The sequence below is a fragment of the Hetaerina americana genome, unplaced genomic scaffold, assembly GCF_022747635.1.
Source record: "Hetaerina americana unplaced genomic scaffold, ioHetAmer1.1.p SCAF_7, whole genome shotgun sequence".
Taxonomy (NCBI): Eukaryota; Metazoa; Arthropoda; class Insecta; order Odonata; family Calopterygidae; genus Hetaerina; species Hetaerina americana.
The window spans coordinates 56,219,176-56,239,980 of NW_027287316.1; the positions used below are offsets into that span (position 1 = coordinate 56,219,176).

The 20,805-nt window shown below is 40.0% G+C and overlaps 1 protein-coding gene across 2 annotated transcripts; it reads left to right on the forward strand.

Moving 5' to 3' along the window:
* Positions 1-747: 747 nt before the first annotated feature.
* Positions 748-19,556, forward strand: LOC139696271 (uncharacterized). 2 transcript variants are annotated; one of them, XM_071594963.1, is made up of 4 exons: positions 748-883; positions 13,373-13,932; positions 17,275-17,580; positions 18,661-19,556. In XM_071594963.1, the coding sequence occupies exons 2-4, from the start codon at positions 13,502-13,504 to the stop codon at positions 19,028-19,030; spliced, it is 1,107 nt and encodes a 368-aa protein (XP_071451064.1). In that variant the 5' UTR covers positions 748-883; positions 13,373-13,501; the 3' UTR covers positions 19,031-19,556. The 2 variants fall into 2 exon arrangements, with proteins under 2 accessions (XP_071451064.1, XP_071451065.1); XM_071594964.1 differs by having other exon boundaries at positions 13,376-13,932.
* Positions 19,557-20,805: the final 1,249 nt, after the last annotated feature.

Below are 20,805 nucleotides of genomic sequence, written 5' to 3' on the forward strand. Positions count from 1 at the left end.
AGAGTAATACTTATCATCATACTTTATCTGTCCATCAATCGTAGGTTTTGAGTGCCCAACGACTGTTTCGCATCGCGTGTAAATCCCCTCGTTTACCCCACATTATTTCCTTCTCCATCTCTTCGTACTACTGCCCACTCACTGCCCACTACTTCCACCTGTCACTTCCATCTGATCCACTTTTATGCTCGCTGCTTCCTGAAGAGAAAATATAAAATGTTCGCTACGAATAAGGTTACGCACATTAAACAACAGGGAGACTCCCTCAAGATGAAAGGTAGTCATGCGTTTTCGTCAATCCCCGTTTCACACTGCCACAGCACAGAGGTGGTTCATCCCGGCAGGATTCCGCCCACGGAGGAAAGACTTCATTTATTTGAAAACAACGAAAAAAAACAAGATGAAGCCTCCTGCCGGTGAACCATCACCGCCTCGAGTTCTCCGAGGCGCCAGAAACCGTGACGTCACGCCCGCGAAAAGAGGCATTTTCGTGGGATGAGGGGAGCGAGATGTGTCGGCGGAGGGAGAGGGGAGGGGGAGGGAAAGGTTTCCGATTATGGTGTGGGGTGGGGGAGATAGGGGCGGAAAGAAGGGGGCGGTGGTTATTATGAAGTGAGCCAGCTACGAAGGCTCGGGAGAGGGGAGTGGCGGCTCAGCACACCTGAGGGGCCTCGAGACGGAGGGGGAGGGCGAGAGGGTGAGGAAGGGGCAGGCGAGGGAGGGAGCTGGCCGCCCCTCGCCTCAAACCGCTCCAGTGCTAAGGAGGTCGCAGCATGGATTGGTGATTTGAACGCTCGGGGCCCAAGCAGAGGGAAGCAATACGGGAGGATCTGCATCAAAAGGACGCCCTGGGTGCAGGGGGACGACCATGAGGACAATACTGGTGAGTCTTTGACAACGCCCCCCGTGTGTGTGGTGTGCCACCGCTTGCTTTGAAGCAATCATGGCATTGTGTGCGTGCGCGCGAAGAAGGAGCCGCGAGGCGACCTATAGGCAGAACCTATTTGTGGTGTTGAGTTCGTTCCGTCGGTCGTCGAGGTTTACCTTCTCCATTTTCTTACATCGTCGCATTAACCCTTTCCGACTAGGTTCGGGCAGAAATAAACGAAATCACCTTCGCCGGCCATGTCAACGGAAAGTGTGTCTGCGACCGCCTCTGCTGCAGTCGGCCCCTCCCCCCCCCTCCCCACACGTTCGTGGAACTCCCCACTTCCCAAATAGGAAGTGAAGGTCTTTCTCGTTCCAGGGAGAGAGAGAGAGAGTGAAGGAGTCGTGCTCGCTTGTGGGTGAAATGCTGGGCGATCGGGCGGAATGGAGTCGGTCGGGTCTGCAGGTTTGCAGGTGGCCCCGGGCGTCGACACAGGCGCCCGGGGCATCCACGGATAGGTGAAGCGTGGGATTACCAACTTGAAGCTGGATTCGGTTTCGAGTGCAACTACTTTCGTTTAAAAGACATCACAGGCTTTTAAAATGCAGTGAAAGTTACATAGTACAGATTTGCTGTCTTCTCGGAAGTTTCATACACTACACAAATTCACAATTATTGTATAAGCATCCACAGAGAAACGTCATACTATAGAACTTGGAACTTATTCTTAAAAGTGAACAAGGAAGCGATATTTTCCGGAAGAAATGGAAAATATTTAATCGCCGCTGCATGCATATGGACTAAACACTTGCCGCAATATCCTTGCGTGTGCGACTGAAATATGACGTACGGTCTATTACCTAAAATGCTGCACAAAGTAAATTACTAAGTTATTCTCCGGGGAGCTTGAAGAACCTAAATGGCCATCATTTGGTTTATAAGGTAATCAAAACAAGCTTAACATGCCACTCAAAGAGTCTCTTTTAAGAGCTTTCTTTTCTTAGCCTCTTTCGATGTAGACTCGTGATAAGATATACAAGCGTTCACTTTCAGATTGAGACTCACTTTTCTCTTCGCTCACTTTTAGCAACTCTTAAGATTTCCCCTACAATATCTCCTCCAAACTTCAGTCCAACATGATATTTTATTTTACTTAATGGATCTAGTTGTAATTATGAGAGATCGATGATTTTTCCTATTTTTCTAATTACTTTATCATTTGAAAGTACCCAAACTTAAGCAAAAGCACATTACATTATCGTTGATGGTTGAACAGCAGCTGTCAAGTTTCTCTGCAAGACACATTCATACACAATGGCAGCATTACGCCTATGTTGACGGTAATAGAATTTGTAAATGGTGAAGAGAGCGGGAATTGGTTTTGTATGCATCAAACGTTGCGTGAAGAGTTGAGTCCGAGAAGTACCTATGAGCCGCGGACTCATTCCCAGCGGCTTCTTTGTCTGTGTAGCATACTGATGGTGCTCGATTCATCGTGAGCCGAAACAACACCGCGAATCCAGATTCAGGGCGAGTGTCCTTCCCTTTTAAAGTCAAAGGGCCGTACCAAAGGCGGGCTCTCGTGAGGAGGAAACGCAGGGCACGCCTACCATCTTTGAAATTTTTGACCAGGTTAGAGAAAAAAAAGCTCACTCTGGCCGAAATAAAAGAAAGCAAAACAAAAGCGGCTGCCAAATTTGGAGCGATGTCAACACCCATCGCGTCTTGCATCGTGCGGCAAAGGTCTGGTGTTACCCGATATTTTCTGACGCGGCGAGCATGAGACGGCGCCGATAGTGTAGGATGCGTCCGTATTTTTTTATAATCTTATTTATTTTTTCTCTGTGGTGACCTTGAGATGCAATGAGGGGTGGGGGAATATGTCTTTCGCTTGGATACGTCCCTCGGGAGTTACAAAAGCCGTGGGTCGTCTCCGCAGCCACGCAACGCATAAATTAGCGTCCGCATGAGATTTTTAATGGCATCTCCAAGCGGGTTCACCGAGGAAGGATGGCATTCCTCAACGATTACGGGCAAGGCTCTTTGGTCGGAGGGGGAGGGCAGATAGGTGTCGTCAGAGCATCTTCACCGTATTCCACTCCCACCATTCGTCATTCACACTTCATCCACCCGTAAATAGGACTGTGCGATATTGCATCGTGAACGACCAAGTTGATACGCATCGCGCTGTGATGTTATCAACAAGTTGCGATATAAATTTTGGATGTGCGATAACTCTATTTCAAATATCGGGCGTCTATCTTTTTTTTAAATATGAGTACAATTAGGATAAAGGTGCGTCGTGTACAACGAGAAATTGCGATGTGATACCGGATGTGATGTGCATTTCTTATGAGTTATCCCATGGATATGTGCTTGCGATTTAAACTTGGCATGCCTGATGTTCTATTTGAAATAACTTGGTAATAGTTGAACTATAGGAGTAAGGTTTTTGGTGAATGCAGAGAAACTATTGGAAAAGGTTATTTAAGAATCGGCACTGAGGTGAAAAGACTACAAGGGTAATGAGGATATTTCAATATCAGAGAGTTCGAACAACACATTTAAAATACAGTTCGCCAATAACCTCCAAACGGAGTCCAACCATAAGAATCCAACGCGTGGGTGGGCAGACCGCCCTGCCGTGCAAATATTTGAAATGCCAAAGGTCATCAAGTCGAGAAGTATATGAATGCAACGATCGACACCTTTGTTATTTTAATATACATAAATCTTGCAGCCGTACCCGTTGCCCACCCACTCTTCCTATGACCCTCCTCCTTTCATCCCTCACTTTCTTTTTCTCGTCTTCGTCCCACTCATTCTGACATACACTCCTTCGCAGCATCTCCTACGCAATTCACGCACAGCGGTCGCCCGTCCACACACAACCACCTTTCCCCTCCTCCTCCCCCTCCCTCCCCCCCTCACACTCTCTCCGCTCCGACACACGCTATCGCCGTTAACGGTTGATACACCCAGTAGAGAGCAGAGAGGAAGATGGAGGGGGGGAGGAAGCGGACGCCGGAGGGGAAGGAAAGATTTTTCCTCCTTCGACCCAACCCATCCCTCTCTCCCCTCCTCCCCGGGCTCTTCTTTCGCCTCCCATTTCACTCGGAGCTCGGTGAAGAATTCCTTAACCGCCTCAGGAATTCTCCCGCAGCCGTTAAAAGAGGAGAGGGCGGGGGAATCGCGGTGATTCGCTCTCAATAATGCACTTTTTCTGCCCGTTCCGTCCCCCCCTTTTTCTTCTTCACCCTTTTTCCGGGCGCCCTTCCGAGGTATTCTCCGGAATTTTCGCGGAGAAGAGCGGGAAGGTGGATTCCTCCGAGTTCGCGGACTCCGCGGACTCCATGACGTTTAGGGAACAGGGACACGATACACGGGCAGTTTATTACTCCTGTGTGAGATATAAATAAAGGACTCCCGTACCTTGTACGCTTTGAATACTCTTGAATACTAGCCCTTCCCACGCACGGTCCGCTATATGAACAATCCAACGTTTAACATCACAGCAATTGTTAAGAGCATAAGGTTGTTCATATTATCACAGATGTCGAAACATCCGCTGTATCACGTCCCAGAGATAGCTTGCATGTTGCATTGTAGGTGTTTTCAGGAGTGAAATCAACCGGGGGGAAAGGGAACCAAGAGGGTATGGGGCCAGTGCAATGCCTTTCCACCCTGAGGGCCCAGGTTAGAATCCCAGCGGTGGCAGGATTTTTCACAAGTATCCCGATCCCTATTTGGGTGCCATGTGGAGAGCACGTCAAGGGGAGTAAGCAGTCCGCCGGACGGGACGCTAAGTTGTGGACACGTCGTAGTTTTCCTCTAAGAGAAGTCTGATTTCGGAGCCGGGTACCTCTCTAACCTACCCCATTTCCTCAGAATCTTACCTCTATCAAGTCACCCACCTAACCCTAATAGCGAAAATTACCTCAAATGTTGATCACCTCTTCTCATAACTACGGAGTACTTTTGCTAAAATTTGCTCGGTTGTTGTATTCTTGGTGCGTTTCAACAAATTATTGGAACTTAATAATCTTTACATGACAGACATCTCGGTAGGACTGGGCTCCCTTAATCACACCCCCCCCCCCCCTACCTGGCTCCACCACTGAGGAAGACACAAAGGCTTTTGTGTTATACGTAGCAAAAACGGGAAACTGGGAAGTGTATTACCTGAAGTATCTACCTAATCCATGACCACAAATGTTAAGTATGCAAGTAGTAACGAATTTTCCACCTATTTCTAATGACGCAAATTTCATTTGGTGCCGGTCGCCTTCCCTCCAAATTACTGCTGCTCAATCGCGAGTTCCCGTATTCGATATGAGGATCCAGCTGAAAGCCGCACAATAATTTCAGTTAGATAGACTTCATCAAACGAAGCCATAACATCAGGTTTTTCAAAGTTACAAGCCGATATGTAATTTCTACGATGTTATATAAAAATTTGAAATTCACATATTGGGTAATGTAGGCAAAGGCCATTAATTACAACAAGAAGGCCCCTTATGTGCAAATTACAAGAACTTGTAAACTTACTAATAGCTATGAAGCGTGGGTCCCAGAAGGAATGCGCACATACAAAAATGCCGCTTACTTCCAGGTAAAGGTGGGTTCTGAAAGTAACTTGAAAAGAATGTGCACATTTTCGCGAACTACTGAAACATGTATGCACGCCATAAACCAATTTTCCCATGCGCAGAGAGTTTACAAGCTTTTTCGAAAGATTCCTCAAAATACACTAATTATTCATGCTATTACACAAAGTAGGCATCATATTAGGAGGACGGGTACCTTTATGGAGAGAAAAATTAGTAAAATCGAAAAATCTTGATAACTATAAATATATTTTCAGAGCTACAAACATATACATTCCGTAAAAATTAAAATAATAAAACATTACTGTTAAGGAGGGTTTCATTAATTGCTCGTTGAGTACCATAAAATCAGGCAAATGAATTTCGCAATCGGAGTTAAAAAAACAAACAACCACATCAATCAACCCGAATATTGGTTTGACACTAGAGTATAGAACTCGACTAATAGTAAGCCCTATATGGCACGTGATACGCATCGCGAGCGCAAAGGGGATCAGTTCCTTTCCTAGTGGTTCCCTAGGAAGATCTCTGGCACCCGAAAATCACAGTTTGGATAATGCTGAGCGTACTCAGAGGCATCACCGGGACTCGAACACGGGTCCTCCGGTCAGTATCCCACAGCTCTACCTTCTGATTCACCAACGAGATATCAATTGTTTTCATGTTCAAATTTTTTTGCTTTCTATTTGACTGACATCGCCCCAGGGAGCTCATAACGAAGGGATTGAGAGCCACCGTCCTCTACTATTATCTACCAAATAAAACAATTCCAAATTCATAATGCATAGTATTACCCAACAAGGGATTAAAAATAAGCCGGCAAGAGGAACATATTTTCTTCCAATTTTTCGTGTATATCAATAATTCTATTAACCAATGTGAATGATACACATTCGACAAAATTTCTTCGGAAAGGGAAAATGTAGAATTGCAATGAAATCAGTCTAGTCGGGTAGCAATTTGACGCGATCCAAAGGATTAGAAACGGGAAAATTCCCAACAAAAGCTCGCCGATGATAATATGTGAAATATTTTAAATTATTGACGAGGATTTAGATCTTGGGCGCCATAATAACTTCGACTAATGACACCGTAATACTCACAAATCTCGAAATTACTGAACGACACGCCAACACAGCACTAAAGGTGAGATTCCAACCAGCGACCTTCACGTTACCAGACGACTGCACTGTCCACCAAGCTGGCTTCGTTTCAAATGAAATTCATTCCAATAATTTAAAAGGTGCTGGGCTAAGTTAACCTTGTAGGGAATCATATTATCCACAATGATTTAATTTATTACTAATTTTCCACAGAATTTATTAAAATTTCGTTGGTAAATTCAGTGGAAAATCGAGTTTTTTCAAGAGAATCAATTGTATCATTATAACATATTTCCAAAAACTGAAGTTGGCTTCAAATATTTGTATATTATGCATTATATTTTTGCACATAACCATTAAACCTGTGGTAGTGATGACAAGCCTTGCCAGTTTGAATGAGATTCTAACACCCAAATAAAATCGTGCCGTATATTTCTACTACACTTTAGAGTACTCAACATTGAAAAAAAAACAACAGTAAGCCAAATAAAAATAGCTTGACTACCTCTTTTCGTCTTTTGCAAATAAAATCTTAGCGTAATAAAACGTCATCACACGCTGACAGTGGCGGATTTTCATTTGTGGGGACCTGGAAGTTGAATTGTCTCTGGAACCCCTTAGCGATTCGCAGAAAGGTCTGTGTAACCGATTTAGTCATCTTTAATGTGCTTGTTCCACGACATGCTGAAGGCATTTCCTCGCCTTCACGGAATGCCCACTATTGATGAAACTTCGTCTATTATCTTAATAAGTAAGTGAAAAGTGTTTGCTCTTTTCTTAGAAGACAGTTCTCCCTTCAACATACAGGAGACTTTAATAAACTTTTATTTTTTGTTTTGCTAATCTTTTGCAATGAACTACAACGCTATATTGTCAACTTCAATTTACATAAGAATCCCTTCTCATGCAATATGCGTATTCCTTTTAACAGAGAGATACCATATTTGCTTCTGGGACCTTTCTGTAGTAGTGGCCCTATATCTTTAGTTTAATAAATTTCGTAGCTGATCCTACTCCCCGAAGCGAAGTAACCTCAATAAGTTTTGAATCAGTTTTATTAATATTAGAAATAATAACAGCATGATTCATTCAGATACCTACTCCTAGATATACCTGGAGGGGACATAACAGCAAAAAATATATTAAATTCAACATCTCCTTTTTCAGCCATAATATAAGATCTGCAGAAGTACGAGTGCGGACTGAGCAGGAAACTTCCAGGTCAAACATTACGCAATTATCGACCGCCATCATATGTTGCACACAAAAATAAATACCTATATAAATAGCCTAAGTAGAGTTGTCAATCATACCTCTAGATGAATAATAGTTCAGCACAATCAAACTTAAAAAGTCTCTCTTCCACACTTTTTATAAATCACTTAAAAATGTTTGCCGCTTTCTTCTGTTGCTCCTATCCCCCGAGGCAATGCTCATTGGAGGATAGGCACGGGAAACGGCTGTTGGAAAGAGCAGTGTTGGGTGTCGGATAGAGGGTATGGAAGAGTAGGGAGGGATAATCCATTCTTGGTTCCGCCGTGCAGCGACAGCGCTGCGTCACCGTATGGTGTCAAGGCAAAGAACGTTACCCGAGTGCATTGCTACGCGCCCGTAATTTTCTCCACTAGTCCGTCCGGCGATCACTAGAACAAAGAATCTCTCCTGCTCTGGCCTATCCTCGGCATCTTTCCGCGTGGGTCCTGAATACTGCGGGCCTTACGTGTTTTCCACCATCTGCGACACGTCGCCATAACGCCCACACCACCCTAATCGCCTGCAGAGGCGGGGCACGGGTGTGGGAGGAGTGAAGGGGAAAATGGGGAGAGGAATGAAAGGAGAAAAGCGAAGAGAAAAATAAAGAAGAAAGCCATGAGGGACGACTGTAGTGACATGACGGGTGAACCGCGGGAGAGAAGGTGACCACACCCCTGAGCACCGAAGTGTAGGGCGCCGTCGACATCCTGAGCATCGCATAAGACATCTTTAACTTCCGGACATTCAACGATAATCGGATGCGAGTAAGGGAGGTGTGGGAAGTCTTCTCCCGTGGAGGCGAGAGAGATGTGAAAATTCACCATTTTCACCGGCCTGCGAAAAAAATATGAGGAGATTTCAACGCGTGTATTTATCGTGACGATGCATCGATTGACGCGAAAAAAATTCACGCCGCCCGAGCACAGCCGGGTGAAGTTTCCGAAATCAAAGAGTTAAATCGGGTCCCAAAGATAGAGTCAAAATGTTTCACAATTCGTCCTCTTAAAAGTAGGAGATTTTCACCCGGGTGATCATTCGCAACCATTTTCTTTTCTAAATGTTAAAAAGCGAAGGAAAGTGTCTCTGCAGCAAGTCAACTCGTTTGTGTAAAAGAGCAACATTTCAAGAAGCTTAAGAAATTTATTTAACGACGAAGCAGCGAAATGTCGTCGTCTACATTCGAATTTTTTTACGCGTTTCCTTTAATCGTGCTGCAGAAGGTGACAGGATATGAAACCCGTCGGGACGTTGACTGCCTACTTACGTAATCCGAGCGGACTAAACGAAGTTTCTTTTCATGCCTTTCCCTGAAAAAAATGACATCGGAAAGTCCCACCATGTTTAGCCTGACACACACACAAACAACGTTGCTATCTCAAACATATGCCGGTAAACTATGAACCCAAGATGGATCCACTTTCACTTTTCCTCGCATTTTCCTACGCCGTCGTGGATGGCGTGTTCAGGCACTCCGCGGAGCGCAACACGCCGCATCCGAGCAACGGAAGTTGATTAGCGCACCTTTCATCTTTCCCCATCCTTTTTTTGTTTTTCGGCAATCCCGAGAACGACAACACTTTTAGACCAAGAAACCGTACTCAAGCGCGCGATAAGCGAGAGTTTTCTCCCACGGGTGGCCGCTGCTTTAGGTACGGATTAATGCGCTCCAATTATTGGAGCGAGTTGGTTATTATATGTATATATATATATTATATATATATATAATCCTTTACGTCGTCCTCCCCCTTCTTTAGAGGAGTGAGTGGGAGGCGTCCACTTGTGAAAGTTGTGGCCCAGAAAAGTTATGAAAACCGTGTGGGAGTGGGGGGAGGTGGGTGAGGAGGGAGTGCAGGCGGGGGATGGTAGGGAAGAAGGACGGGTGAGTGGCTGAGAGCACCTCCGGGAGTGCAGCGGGACGCTCGCGCCACTCTCCGATCCGGATTAAATAACAAAGGTGAGAAATTAACGCGCGAATCCCTTTTCTTTTGATCCTATTATTATCCTAACTCGGGAAACACCCGCGCCTTCCTCCTTAACATTTCGCTATTGTCTGCCCCTTAGATTCTCAGGCTCGCCTATCTTCCTGCAGCGGTTGTCACTTTCTGTGAAATAATTACATGTAGCACGATAATAACATCCGCTTACATACTAAAGTCGGATATCTCCTGAAAGTAAATGGTAGCAGAGACTCAGATTTCATTATTTTTTCCATCGCAACCATTGGCGTAAAATTAATATCGAATTAAGTTTTGTTTTACCAGAAAGGTGTGAATGCCTTTAGTCCACATTTAACATCGCACATTGTTCTAAGTAGCCAATAATTCGCCAATTGCATCAAATCAAGTGATCTGAAATATTGATGTGTGGCATTGAGTGTAAGGTCACCTGTCTTTAACTGCACATCTGTAAGGAATCATGACTTCATTATGAAAATAATATCATTTCTCAAAGGGCTTTCTAAAAAAATTAATACGTGCTTCAATTTGGTTTCTTTTTGCATTTATTATTCTGATCAAATACTAAAAGAGAAAAACTAGATTTAAAATTTATCGGTACTTAAGTATGTTGGTTATTTTAACTCAGGGAGCTTATCTGGCGATATAAAGGTTGATCATATTAATGAAATTAAGAATACAAAGTAACTTTCCACTGTTCTTTATTAGCGTACTTAAAGTGGAAAGTTACTTTGTATTCTTAATTTCATTAACATGAATTTCCACAAGGTTGAGCCAGAAACAATTGAATGTTGATCATATTAATGATATTAGTATCATACATGGCAGGCAGCACATCTTGTAATAAACCATTACAAGCGAAAATATTGAAAATTGCAGCCAAAATTAAAACTAGAATATGTTAGGAAGTTAGAATACTGTAGAAAGGGAATTTGTGATAAGGGTGCACTCTATCTTGGAGTCTCAAAGTATTTAGGGTCAAAAAAATGAAAGATCATATAAGTGAGAAGCAAAAGTGTGACATTCTTGTGGAACTGATTGTACTATAAGTATACTTGTTAACATATAAAAGTGGGGATTAGGTGGCACAGATGGTAAAACCAAAATTAAACCTATAAAAAGAGACGTTTCAGGCGTGATATGGTGGAATATCATGATTAATTAAAAATAGCAATTTTCCACAAAAATAAAATTTAATGCGACCGGTTTCAATGTTACTACATCATCATCAGGTCCCTGATGATGATGTAGTAACATTGAAACCGGTCGCATTAAATTTTATTTTTGTGGAAAATTACTATTTTTAATTAAACAAAATTAAACCATTTTCCCACCATTTTTACAGCTGTGGGTTTAATAAACCACCGTAGGATATGTTGGGTGACTACAATTGGAAACTGCAATGACGGATCATGTAAAAATTCAAATTCTTTTTAATAGCTCCAATTCTCTTAAAGAATTACAAAATGATTTATTCAATGAGGATTTATTTCCACAATATGATTTCTGAACAATTAGGAGTGCATGTATCTTCTCCATACATTTTTTCAAACACATTCTCTACCCACCTGTGATGTGCAATTAGAGGGTGAATCCCTGGAGATCTGGAGCAATGATGTTAGTGCCAACTTCATTAATGCCTGATAAGTCATAAATTATGTTCTAATCGCACATGGGTTAAAATCCTTGTGTTTGGAAGAGAGAAGTTGAAGGCAGACATACTTTGAGGAGTGAAACTAGAGCAAGTGGAATCCTTGATGTATCGGGGCAGCAGTAGAGATTGAGATGGGAGAAGTTTGACTGACATCAAGCCAGAAATAGCTCTAACCAAGGTATTCATGATGCAAAGGTAACAACTATGCTCAAAGGATGCATATAAGGAAGCAGGCTGACAATATTTTCATATGGATCAGAGACATGGGATATAGGAAAAGTGGACCAGCAAAGAATAGAAGCTTAAAATATTGCTGGAGGATAATGCTGTAGATTAAATGGACACAAATTGAGGTACAAGGAGGTATTTATAAAAGCAAAAGAGAAAAGGACATTAAGGAGAACTCTATGGCACAGAAGAACTAGATGGATTGGATACCACTTGAGACACAATGGGTTAGCTTGAAACATAATAAAAGGGAAGATAGAGTGAGGAACGCCAAGAGGCATTGGACAGATTAAGTAGGTAAAACAGGAGAGCTATCTGGGGGTGTGAGAATCAACACTAAATAGAGAAGAACAGAGGCTGAAGGAAACCAATCTTAGGATTGAAATACAGAAGATGATGATAGAATAATCATAGCCCAATCTGATGTCAACCATTAACTTTTAATGCTATCCACGAGAAAAGATAGATATGGCTCCTCATGTCAAATGCAATAATAAAAAAAAAATGTAGGCAGAGCTAGGCAAGGAAGGAGGGAAAGGTCATATACCAAACTAGAGTAACATAAAATATGGGTGAGCATAAATAGAAATTTCCTTTGCATAAGTTATGAACAAATAATAGTAGTAGTTTTAGGGGAGGCAACCGACAGCTAAAGTCATTAGCACCACTATTGATGGATGGAGATGGAAGGGTGGAGAGAAACCTGGCATCAGCAATAGACTACCCTTAACAAAAGGCGCCAAGGGGGCCGCAGTTTAATGCCCCATCCGACGGACAGTGTACCCACTCAAAGTGCTCTCCAAAAAGCACCATAAGTAGGGATTGGGATATCCCTGAAAAAAATCTGCCATTGCCAGGATTTGAACCTGGGCCCTCTCAGTGGGAACCCAGTATGTTGGCCACTGCACTATCCCGATCCCCCAATGAACAAATACTAACACAAAAATAAGCCTGTTAAATCCTTACAAGATAAAAAGCCTTTTTCAATGTATGAATGCATTTCTATTAGTTTTATTACAATAAAAAAAAGTTATTGTAACTTTGGTTGACCTCCCATGAATTTGTAATTATGCTGCAAGGAAATATCTTATAATTATGTGGTGATTCACCTCAAGAGAAGCATTGATATTTTAAGTTTTTCTATCAACCTCCTCCCTACGTATTTGAGGGCCAAAGAAGTCCTCAGGACTGATAAAACAAAAATCAAAATTTCAATTATGTACAATATTGGGTGCCCCTTAAGTGACATACTCAACAAGCCAATTAATAGTCATTTCATTATTTTCCAACCAATTTAATGATATATCAATTAATTTTAAGAAAGTTCATAGGCATGCTCTTGTAATCAGTAGTAGATCTAGAAACCCTCAGAAAGGTGTATAGAGGGTTTGGGAAATTTCATATATGAAGAAAAATTACCTTTACAGCCTTTTTTCTCAAAGAAAATTCATATATCACTTTAAATTTAAAACTTATCACACTAATTTTGAGATCTCAATGCACCATCCAGTGGATAATTTAATTCTTTGGGTATGATATGTATTCAAAATAATTATTTTGGGCACATAAGTATCATTTATTTTCATTTTGAATAAAGTTAAAATTTTTCCCAGCAGGGATTCATGTCCCCTCCCCCATTGGATCCACCCCTGTCCACAAACAAAATTTTATTAATACTAATCTCCCTTCTCTCTCTCTCTCAGTAGGTAACAGATATGCTTCAGAGTACAACTGCCATGACTTAACCAGCAAAGGATAAGCTTCCGAAACTGGCTAGTGTGCACAGTACCTGACCCACCTCGCACCACAAGGAGCCTACCTCCCAGACAGAGATGGTCGTCGCTCCGCCGAGACGAAAGGGCCTCTCCCCTAGGGACCCACCACTTGAGGATCACTACCCCGCACCCGTCCACAGCCCAGGCGGCCAAGCGGGATACACTAACCGTGCCCGTCACCTCAGCGACTCAGACTATGATGACAATGGAAGCCAGCGTGCCCCTTCCGACCGCACCATTTCCGAGTACATGATCGCCAATGAGAGGGTGGCAGGTAGAGAAGCTTACAGGGCGAGGGGCTACACGGGAAACCGCAGGCATGAGCGCCTTGATGCAAGGGAGGAGTACGACGCAGAAGAGGAGGATGAAGAGTACGAGCGGAGGAGAGGGAAGAGACCAGGGGGGCAAAGGGACGTGGAGGCAGGCGGGAGGCGAGATGGAGGGGACTACTACGCCAATGGTGCTTACAGGGCTCCCTCCGAGATAAGGTGAGCCCCTGATGGCTTTCAAAGGTGCTTCAAGAAAAGAAAAGTTAAAGAACAGATTAGGATAAAAAAAAATAACTCGAGGAATGCACATGGGCTGGACTGGTATGATGGCATATATAATTTTAATGACTTATCAACAGGGATGTGACTAAAACATTTAACAGTTAATGCCTAAAATATATGCTTAGACATCAACCACTTAAAAAGAGGCTGCAGTATGTGTATCACCTAAGAGCCATAAAATATATAATTAGCTACATATTTGAAGAATGATCTGGTATTTTCCAGGCGGATAATGTTTTCAAAGATTATTCGGGTCTCCCACCGGGTCCACGTTTGTAGGTTTGCCGACGTTTCGATGGCCGAGTCGTCCATTGTCTTCAGGGCATGATTGCATAAGGGCATGATTGCCCTGAAGACGATGGACGACTCGGCCATCGAAACGTCGGCAAACCTACGAACGTGGACCCGGTGGGAGACCCGAATAATCTTGGAAAAGCTACATATTTGTTCAATCTTACCACATACTAAAAGAGGCTGGTAATCCAGTGGGGAGAGTGCTGGGCTACTGACCAGAGGGCTCAGATTCGATTCCAGATGATGCCTCTTAACACCCTCAGTTGTACAATTTTTTGGGTATCACATCTTCCAGGGAAATTACAGGAGATGCAGGGAAAGGAGTTACCTGCCCTTATTACCATGAATGCGTGAATTTTAAATTTCATAACTATTGAGGGAAGAGCAAGTTCTACCTTTACCAATCAAAACAACCTTCAGGTTGATTACTGTAGGATTTAGTACCAAAGTTTATGCACGCCATTAATTTAGATAGTTTTCCTTGGGGTAAAATATAGCGACAAATTTTTCCAATGTCTATTTTCATTTTTAAAATACATTTTTTCAAATGTAATTGCCGTTCAACTTTACATTTAATGCTTAAGTACAGAAGTAACTTACACATCTTATCATTCTATAAATAACATGTGCATCAAATGGAATGAAATTATTGAGAAAGATTATTGGCAGGTTAGTAACTGAATTCATTTTATTTTGTAACCCAACTTATTGCATTCACCCACAATTAAAACTAGTGGTGTCCATATAACTAATGTATGTGGTAGTAAAGTTATAATTGACCTAAAACTGAAAACCACGAAGTTTTAAAGCAGTGAAATAGACAATGCAATATTCTTAAAAACCAAGTTGAAATAATGTAAAAAGTGCAAGGCAAGATTTGAAATTGCAGTGTAGTAACTCCATCCATATTGGTTACATTTGTGTCTTCATACTATTAAGAGTAATTCTCCAAATATCAACTGCATTTTTTTCATTCTTACCTGACTCTGATGGAATGAAAATTTTATGCCAAGGAGAATAAGTAATTCCCACTGTCAATGACACTGACTTCAATTTCCCTGTACATTTGCATTAACTACTCCCACCACACACTAATTCTGTTTTACCAGTGAGCACACAACAGTTAGTAAAACTTTAAAAGGTAAAAACATAATAGTTAATTGGGTTAATGTTGATAACTTCCAAATAAATACCAATCACTTACCATTTCAAATTCATTTTCCTCTGTGAGAAAGTATTCTCTCCGGTTTCTTAGTTCCATCTAGACCAGGATGTTCTCCAGTTAGCCTCCATAGTAACTGTTTGAATTCATTTAATTCATTCCCATAGACTTGGAAATCACTATAAGGAGACAGTATCAACTGTGAATCTACAAAATTAAAATAATATTTTATTCAGTGATGCACTTTTAAAGTTAACAGTTCCAGGCTTAACTTAGTGGAATTCCTTCATGACTTGACTTATTCCTTCATGACATGAGGGTAAAAGTAACAGAAACTTTACACTTCCACACACTTTTAATATCCTAGGACCATGGTTTCGATGATGCGCCGCATTGAAACCATGGTCATAGGACATTAAAAGTGGGTGGAAGTGTAAAGTTTCTGTTACTTTTACCCTCAATACACTTTTAGTCAACATCATGAGTGCATAGCATTTGCTTACTATTTAACTGAACATTGAATAACTATTTTTAATTAACCATTGAATATTTTGTAAATCTTGACAATACATCTCTATTTAAAAATATTGAAATACTTTTCTGAAACATTTACTAGAGATAGAACATGTAGTAGTTTAGGATAGAAAAGATTTTTGACAATAATCTTACCTATGAGCAACATATTCCTAGTCTAAGTAAGATATTTCCAAGCCATGTAAGTGTCCTTTCATATTGCATAATCAATTTGGAGAAAATTAGTTTTTTTCTTCAAAAGAGTCACACTACATGCAGGGTCCCAAATGAATCGCAAATAAATTTGGTTTTTGAACCCATCCTAGAAGTCAGAAGCCATGTTCCAAGCATAATTAAGCTTTGAAATCTTAAATAATACTATATAGTTTCAAATACAATTGCTAAATTGATTTTATGAGGGAAAGAGAAAAAACTGCAGTCATAGGAATGTTATTTACATCCCATTTGTGGAAATCACTAATTAACAAAAATTTGGCTTGAAGGATTACGCCTCAGAAACAACAATCACAGTTTAGAACAACCAACTTCCACCTAGTTACAGATTTTTCTGGAACATCGCACCATAGAAATATTGTTAATTTTTATTAATGACATATATATATATATATATATATATATATATATATATATATATATATATATATATATATATATATAAATATATATATATATATATATATAAATATATATATATATACATTTATATATATATATATTTGTGTATATATATATATATATATATATATATATATATATATATATATATATATATATATATATATATATATATATTTGTATATATATATATATATTTGTATATATATATATATATATATATATATATATATATATATATATATATATATATATCAGCAGTCATTTAATATTAGGGGAAGTCAAAATCAAAAGAGTAAAATCTACAGTTTGGTATAAACAAAGAAATAATCCTAAACAAAAATCAGATTACTAAGTCACAGAAAAAGATTTCCATGAAAAGTTGATTCACAAAGAAAGTTTCAGATGATATACTGAAGCACATTAAATTTAAAGAAAACAAATTATTAATGCATCAAAATCATTTCCTAAAACATTTCAAATACTTCTCATATTCTCTCTAAATCATGCAAATTTCTTAATCACATTTAATCAACACCATTACTGAAGGAGAATCCAATTCATCTTTGCTGATGGTTGACATTCAATTTAACCTTCAGACTTTTTTCAATGCATGCTATCTAAGTGAATGAATTCATGCACCACACTCAATTTTCCATCTAATTTTATTCCAGTGTTCGTAGTCACCCGCAGAGTCAGTACTCTTATCGCAGCTATAGGTCAGGTGGAGGAGCTAGTCGACATTCAAGACGTGATGGGGCACACAGTATGGCTCCTTCCGTGGTATCACACCGAAGTGGCAGGAGTGGACGAAGTGGTAGGAGCGCTGGCCTCAAAATGGAAGCAATGGCTGCCCCAAATCCCTTCTGCCCAAACATTAAAGGAGTCTGCTGCCTTCTGCTACTCATCAACTTAGGACTTATTCTTATTGCTCTTGGATTTGTCATTGTCATACAATTCTTCAGGCCTCTCTTTGTCTGGTAAGTTATAATATTAAGCAGCAGATGTTAAATTATTATAAGTTGCGGAGACATGTAATATTGCTAAAGCAAATGGTTATGCTTTGTTTGTTTAAATTCTCCTTAAAACACTAGCCCATAATTTTTTCCTCTCATCCGAACCCAGGTGTGCTCTCTCTGTGAAAATTTTGATTAAATTTTCTTTTACAGATTAAATAAACCTTTCCTTTCACAAAGTAGAGCATCAAACCATCGAATTCATTAAATTTTCTTTGTTTTCAGCACCCAATGCATGCATAAAATATCCATCATTGAAATAGTTCCTTCCATGTAAATCAATCCTCCTTAGCTTCCTGTAGGTGAAGAGCAGAGTCTCGTTCTCCTGCATGGCCAAGTCTTCTTTGCATAACTTTTTCAGCACTGGGACATTTCATTGTATTTCACTAAGAACTGCTACATGCCTAGCATATATGTTCTCAAGATATAAAGAAATAAAGACAGTTATCTATTCAGTCTAATGGCTTTATACACATGTTTCATAATGCAGAAAACATTACAAACACGAACTGAAAATATCTGCTGAACAACTAATTACTTTCTATATCGCATGATCAAGCTACTGATTTCCTGTTAGTGCTTGGTGTCCTGATTAAGCATGCCAACACCACACTGGTAGGTTGAATGAATGAATGTTGAAGTGTGTAATCTAATAGGCTTAAGTGTGTGGGCATGATGGTTTATGCCACATCCGATTTCAAGCAACAAGATTGTGGCCCTAGATTAAGGTGGGAGGTTAAGGTGTTTTCAACACCTTAATCTCCCACCTCTTGCGATCAACCCAATCTTTTCTTTCGAGCTTATTTCAGTCATCACTATTTCTTTTCTTTTGGTCATTTTCCACCCCATTATCTTATTTAGCCATCATTTAGAGGGCTCATGTTCATATCACCTCATGTTTTTGATTGCATAGTGTCCAGTATTGTAGTCTCTTAGATCATTTCGAGGTGCAGGGACCATGTGCCCCTATGACCTGCTCAAACTTGTTCCAAACCATTTAATACATAATATTCTAATCATCAATATTTTCCATACACTACACAGGATCCTGGGGATTGTGTTCCTGATATTTGGATTCCTGACCCTGATAGGATCCATGATTTACTGTGTGGTGATGTGCCGTGAATCAAGAAATCCTCGGGATTTCAGACCAGAGGATATGCATTGGACTCACTACTGGACCAAATCCTTTGGGAACACCGCCACTGCAGGGGGAACTGGCCCTGAAATCCACTACAGGGCAACAACCCCTGCCGTTACGGTGGATGAAAAATACCACCATCCCGATGACATTTACAGTGAGCGAAGCAGTTATGCAGGTGGCAGTAGGTTAGGGCATACACCAACCCCCCACAAGAAGCGGGACACTTCGTCTCCTGCAAGATTTTCTGACAGACACAGTGACCGGTACTAAAACACTTTTAACCACGGAGGTTTCTGGGACAAGGAAGTGCGACATTGTAATCAATCCTTTCATAAAGGAAATGTGATCCAAGTTGGTGCCTTTAGGTAGGTGTAATGTGGAAATATCCTTTGATTATATGGTGTAGGAGTGGAGGTGACTGATGAGACATCAATGCCTTGTTTAGTGGTGATGTTAATATTTTGTGTAAGACACCTAATATTTTAATAATCCTCACCTGAATAATCAAATTAGGTAACCTTTGTGAATTGTAGTGACTAACTCCAGGAGTAAGAGGTCAATGCAGTGATTAAAAAAATGCAAATGAGTACCATTAAATATTAAAGTATAGCCTTCACTTTCAATTGTTGAAAATGAAAAAGTTATAACAATTGTTGAATGCCCTAATTATTTATGTGAACTTCTTAGCATTTGATGCAACACATGTTATTATTAAAACAACAAGGACAATAATTGTTTTGCAACTGAAATGAAGTCTAGCCTAAACAGGTTTAATAGAAATAATAAAAAGAGAAAAATGCCTCACAATAAATGTTTCTTAAAGTCTGCTTAAGTTTGAGTCTTGTTCTATAAATACGTACATAATCCTTCCCTTTAGATATTACCATTTATAAAAAACTGAGTTTAATTCACTGATAAGAATGTCTCAGGAGCACTAAGTAGCAGTTGGCTTATCCAGCATTGATTCCCAGTTAATCTAAACACTCATCCCTGGAGACAAATGCCTTCAGAGTTACAGTTTTCTCTCTCTGGTCTACTTAGAATGTAGCAACATCTGAGACAAAGATGATTATAGCTTTCACATATCCTCTGGCTTAATCAATGTTTTTGCTCATTAAGTAACTTGATGACTACATGATTTTCTAATTTTTATAACTCCAAAGCAGGTCGTGACAAATAGAATGCACAAAAACTTGTATCAAATAATGCAGCTACAAAAGATGATTTAAAATCAAGATGATATGAAAATACCTTCAGATTTCTGTCAAATGCATAAAAATGAAATGGATTGATGCTAAATTCACTAAATTTACAGGTTTTGGGGTTTGAAAATAATTTTTCAACCTAGTCTTTAGTAATTTTACAAGTACTCAAGACTCCCAATTCACAATCAATAACTAATTAAATAATATTAGACCACATTATATATACATATTATATATATATATATATATATATAAAATATGTATATATATTCATATAGCAACAATTCTTAGCCAAATGAAGAAAATTTGTGTTAAATTAGTTGCACACAGGGGTATCATTTACCCCCTTAAATTTCATAATATATTTGAGATTTTGTTGAAGCAAAGAGGCAACAACATTTTTATCTTAAAACCAATATTTCTTAAGGAAAATTCAGTTTTCCAGATTTTTTCCAGCTCTTTTCTGACAATCTCATATTTTTATTAAATAACATGTTTAAATACCTCACAGAAAAATTTCAATTTGAATGTATTCTAATTCGATTCTTTATTAAAACCTAGCAGGTAATTTATGAACATATAAACAGGCAGCTGAGCAGGGAGTAAGTACCTTCTCAATCCTTTTGTACAAATGATATAAAATGCATAACTGTTTTTTAACCTAGGCAACTATAAACACGTGCCTCATGTACAGGATTATGCAGGAAAGAAAGTTATGCGGAGAAATTTTGTCCAACGAGATCCTCAAAAATGAACTCTGAAGTAAATGATTTGGATTGAGTATGAATAACATGTTTCCCCATTATTTAGGTTCTGGCATAAAATTAACATCTACTCCTT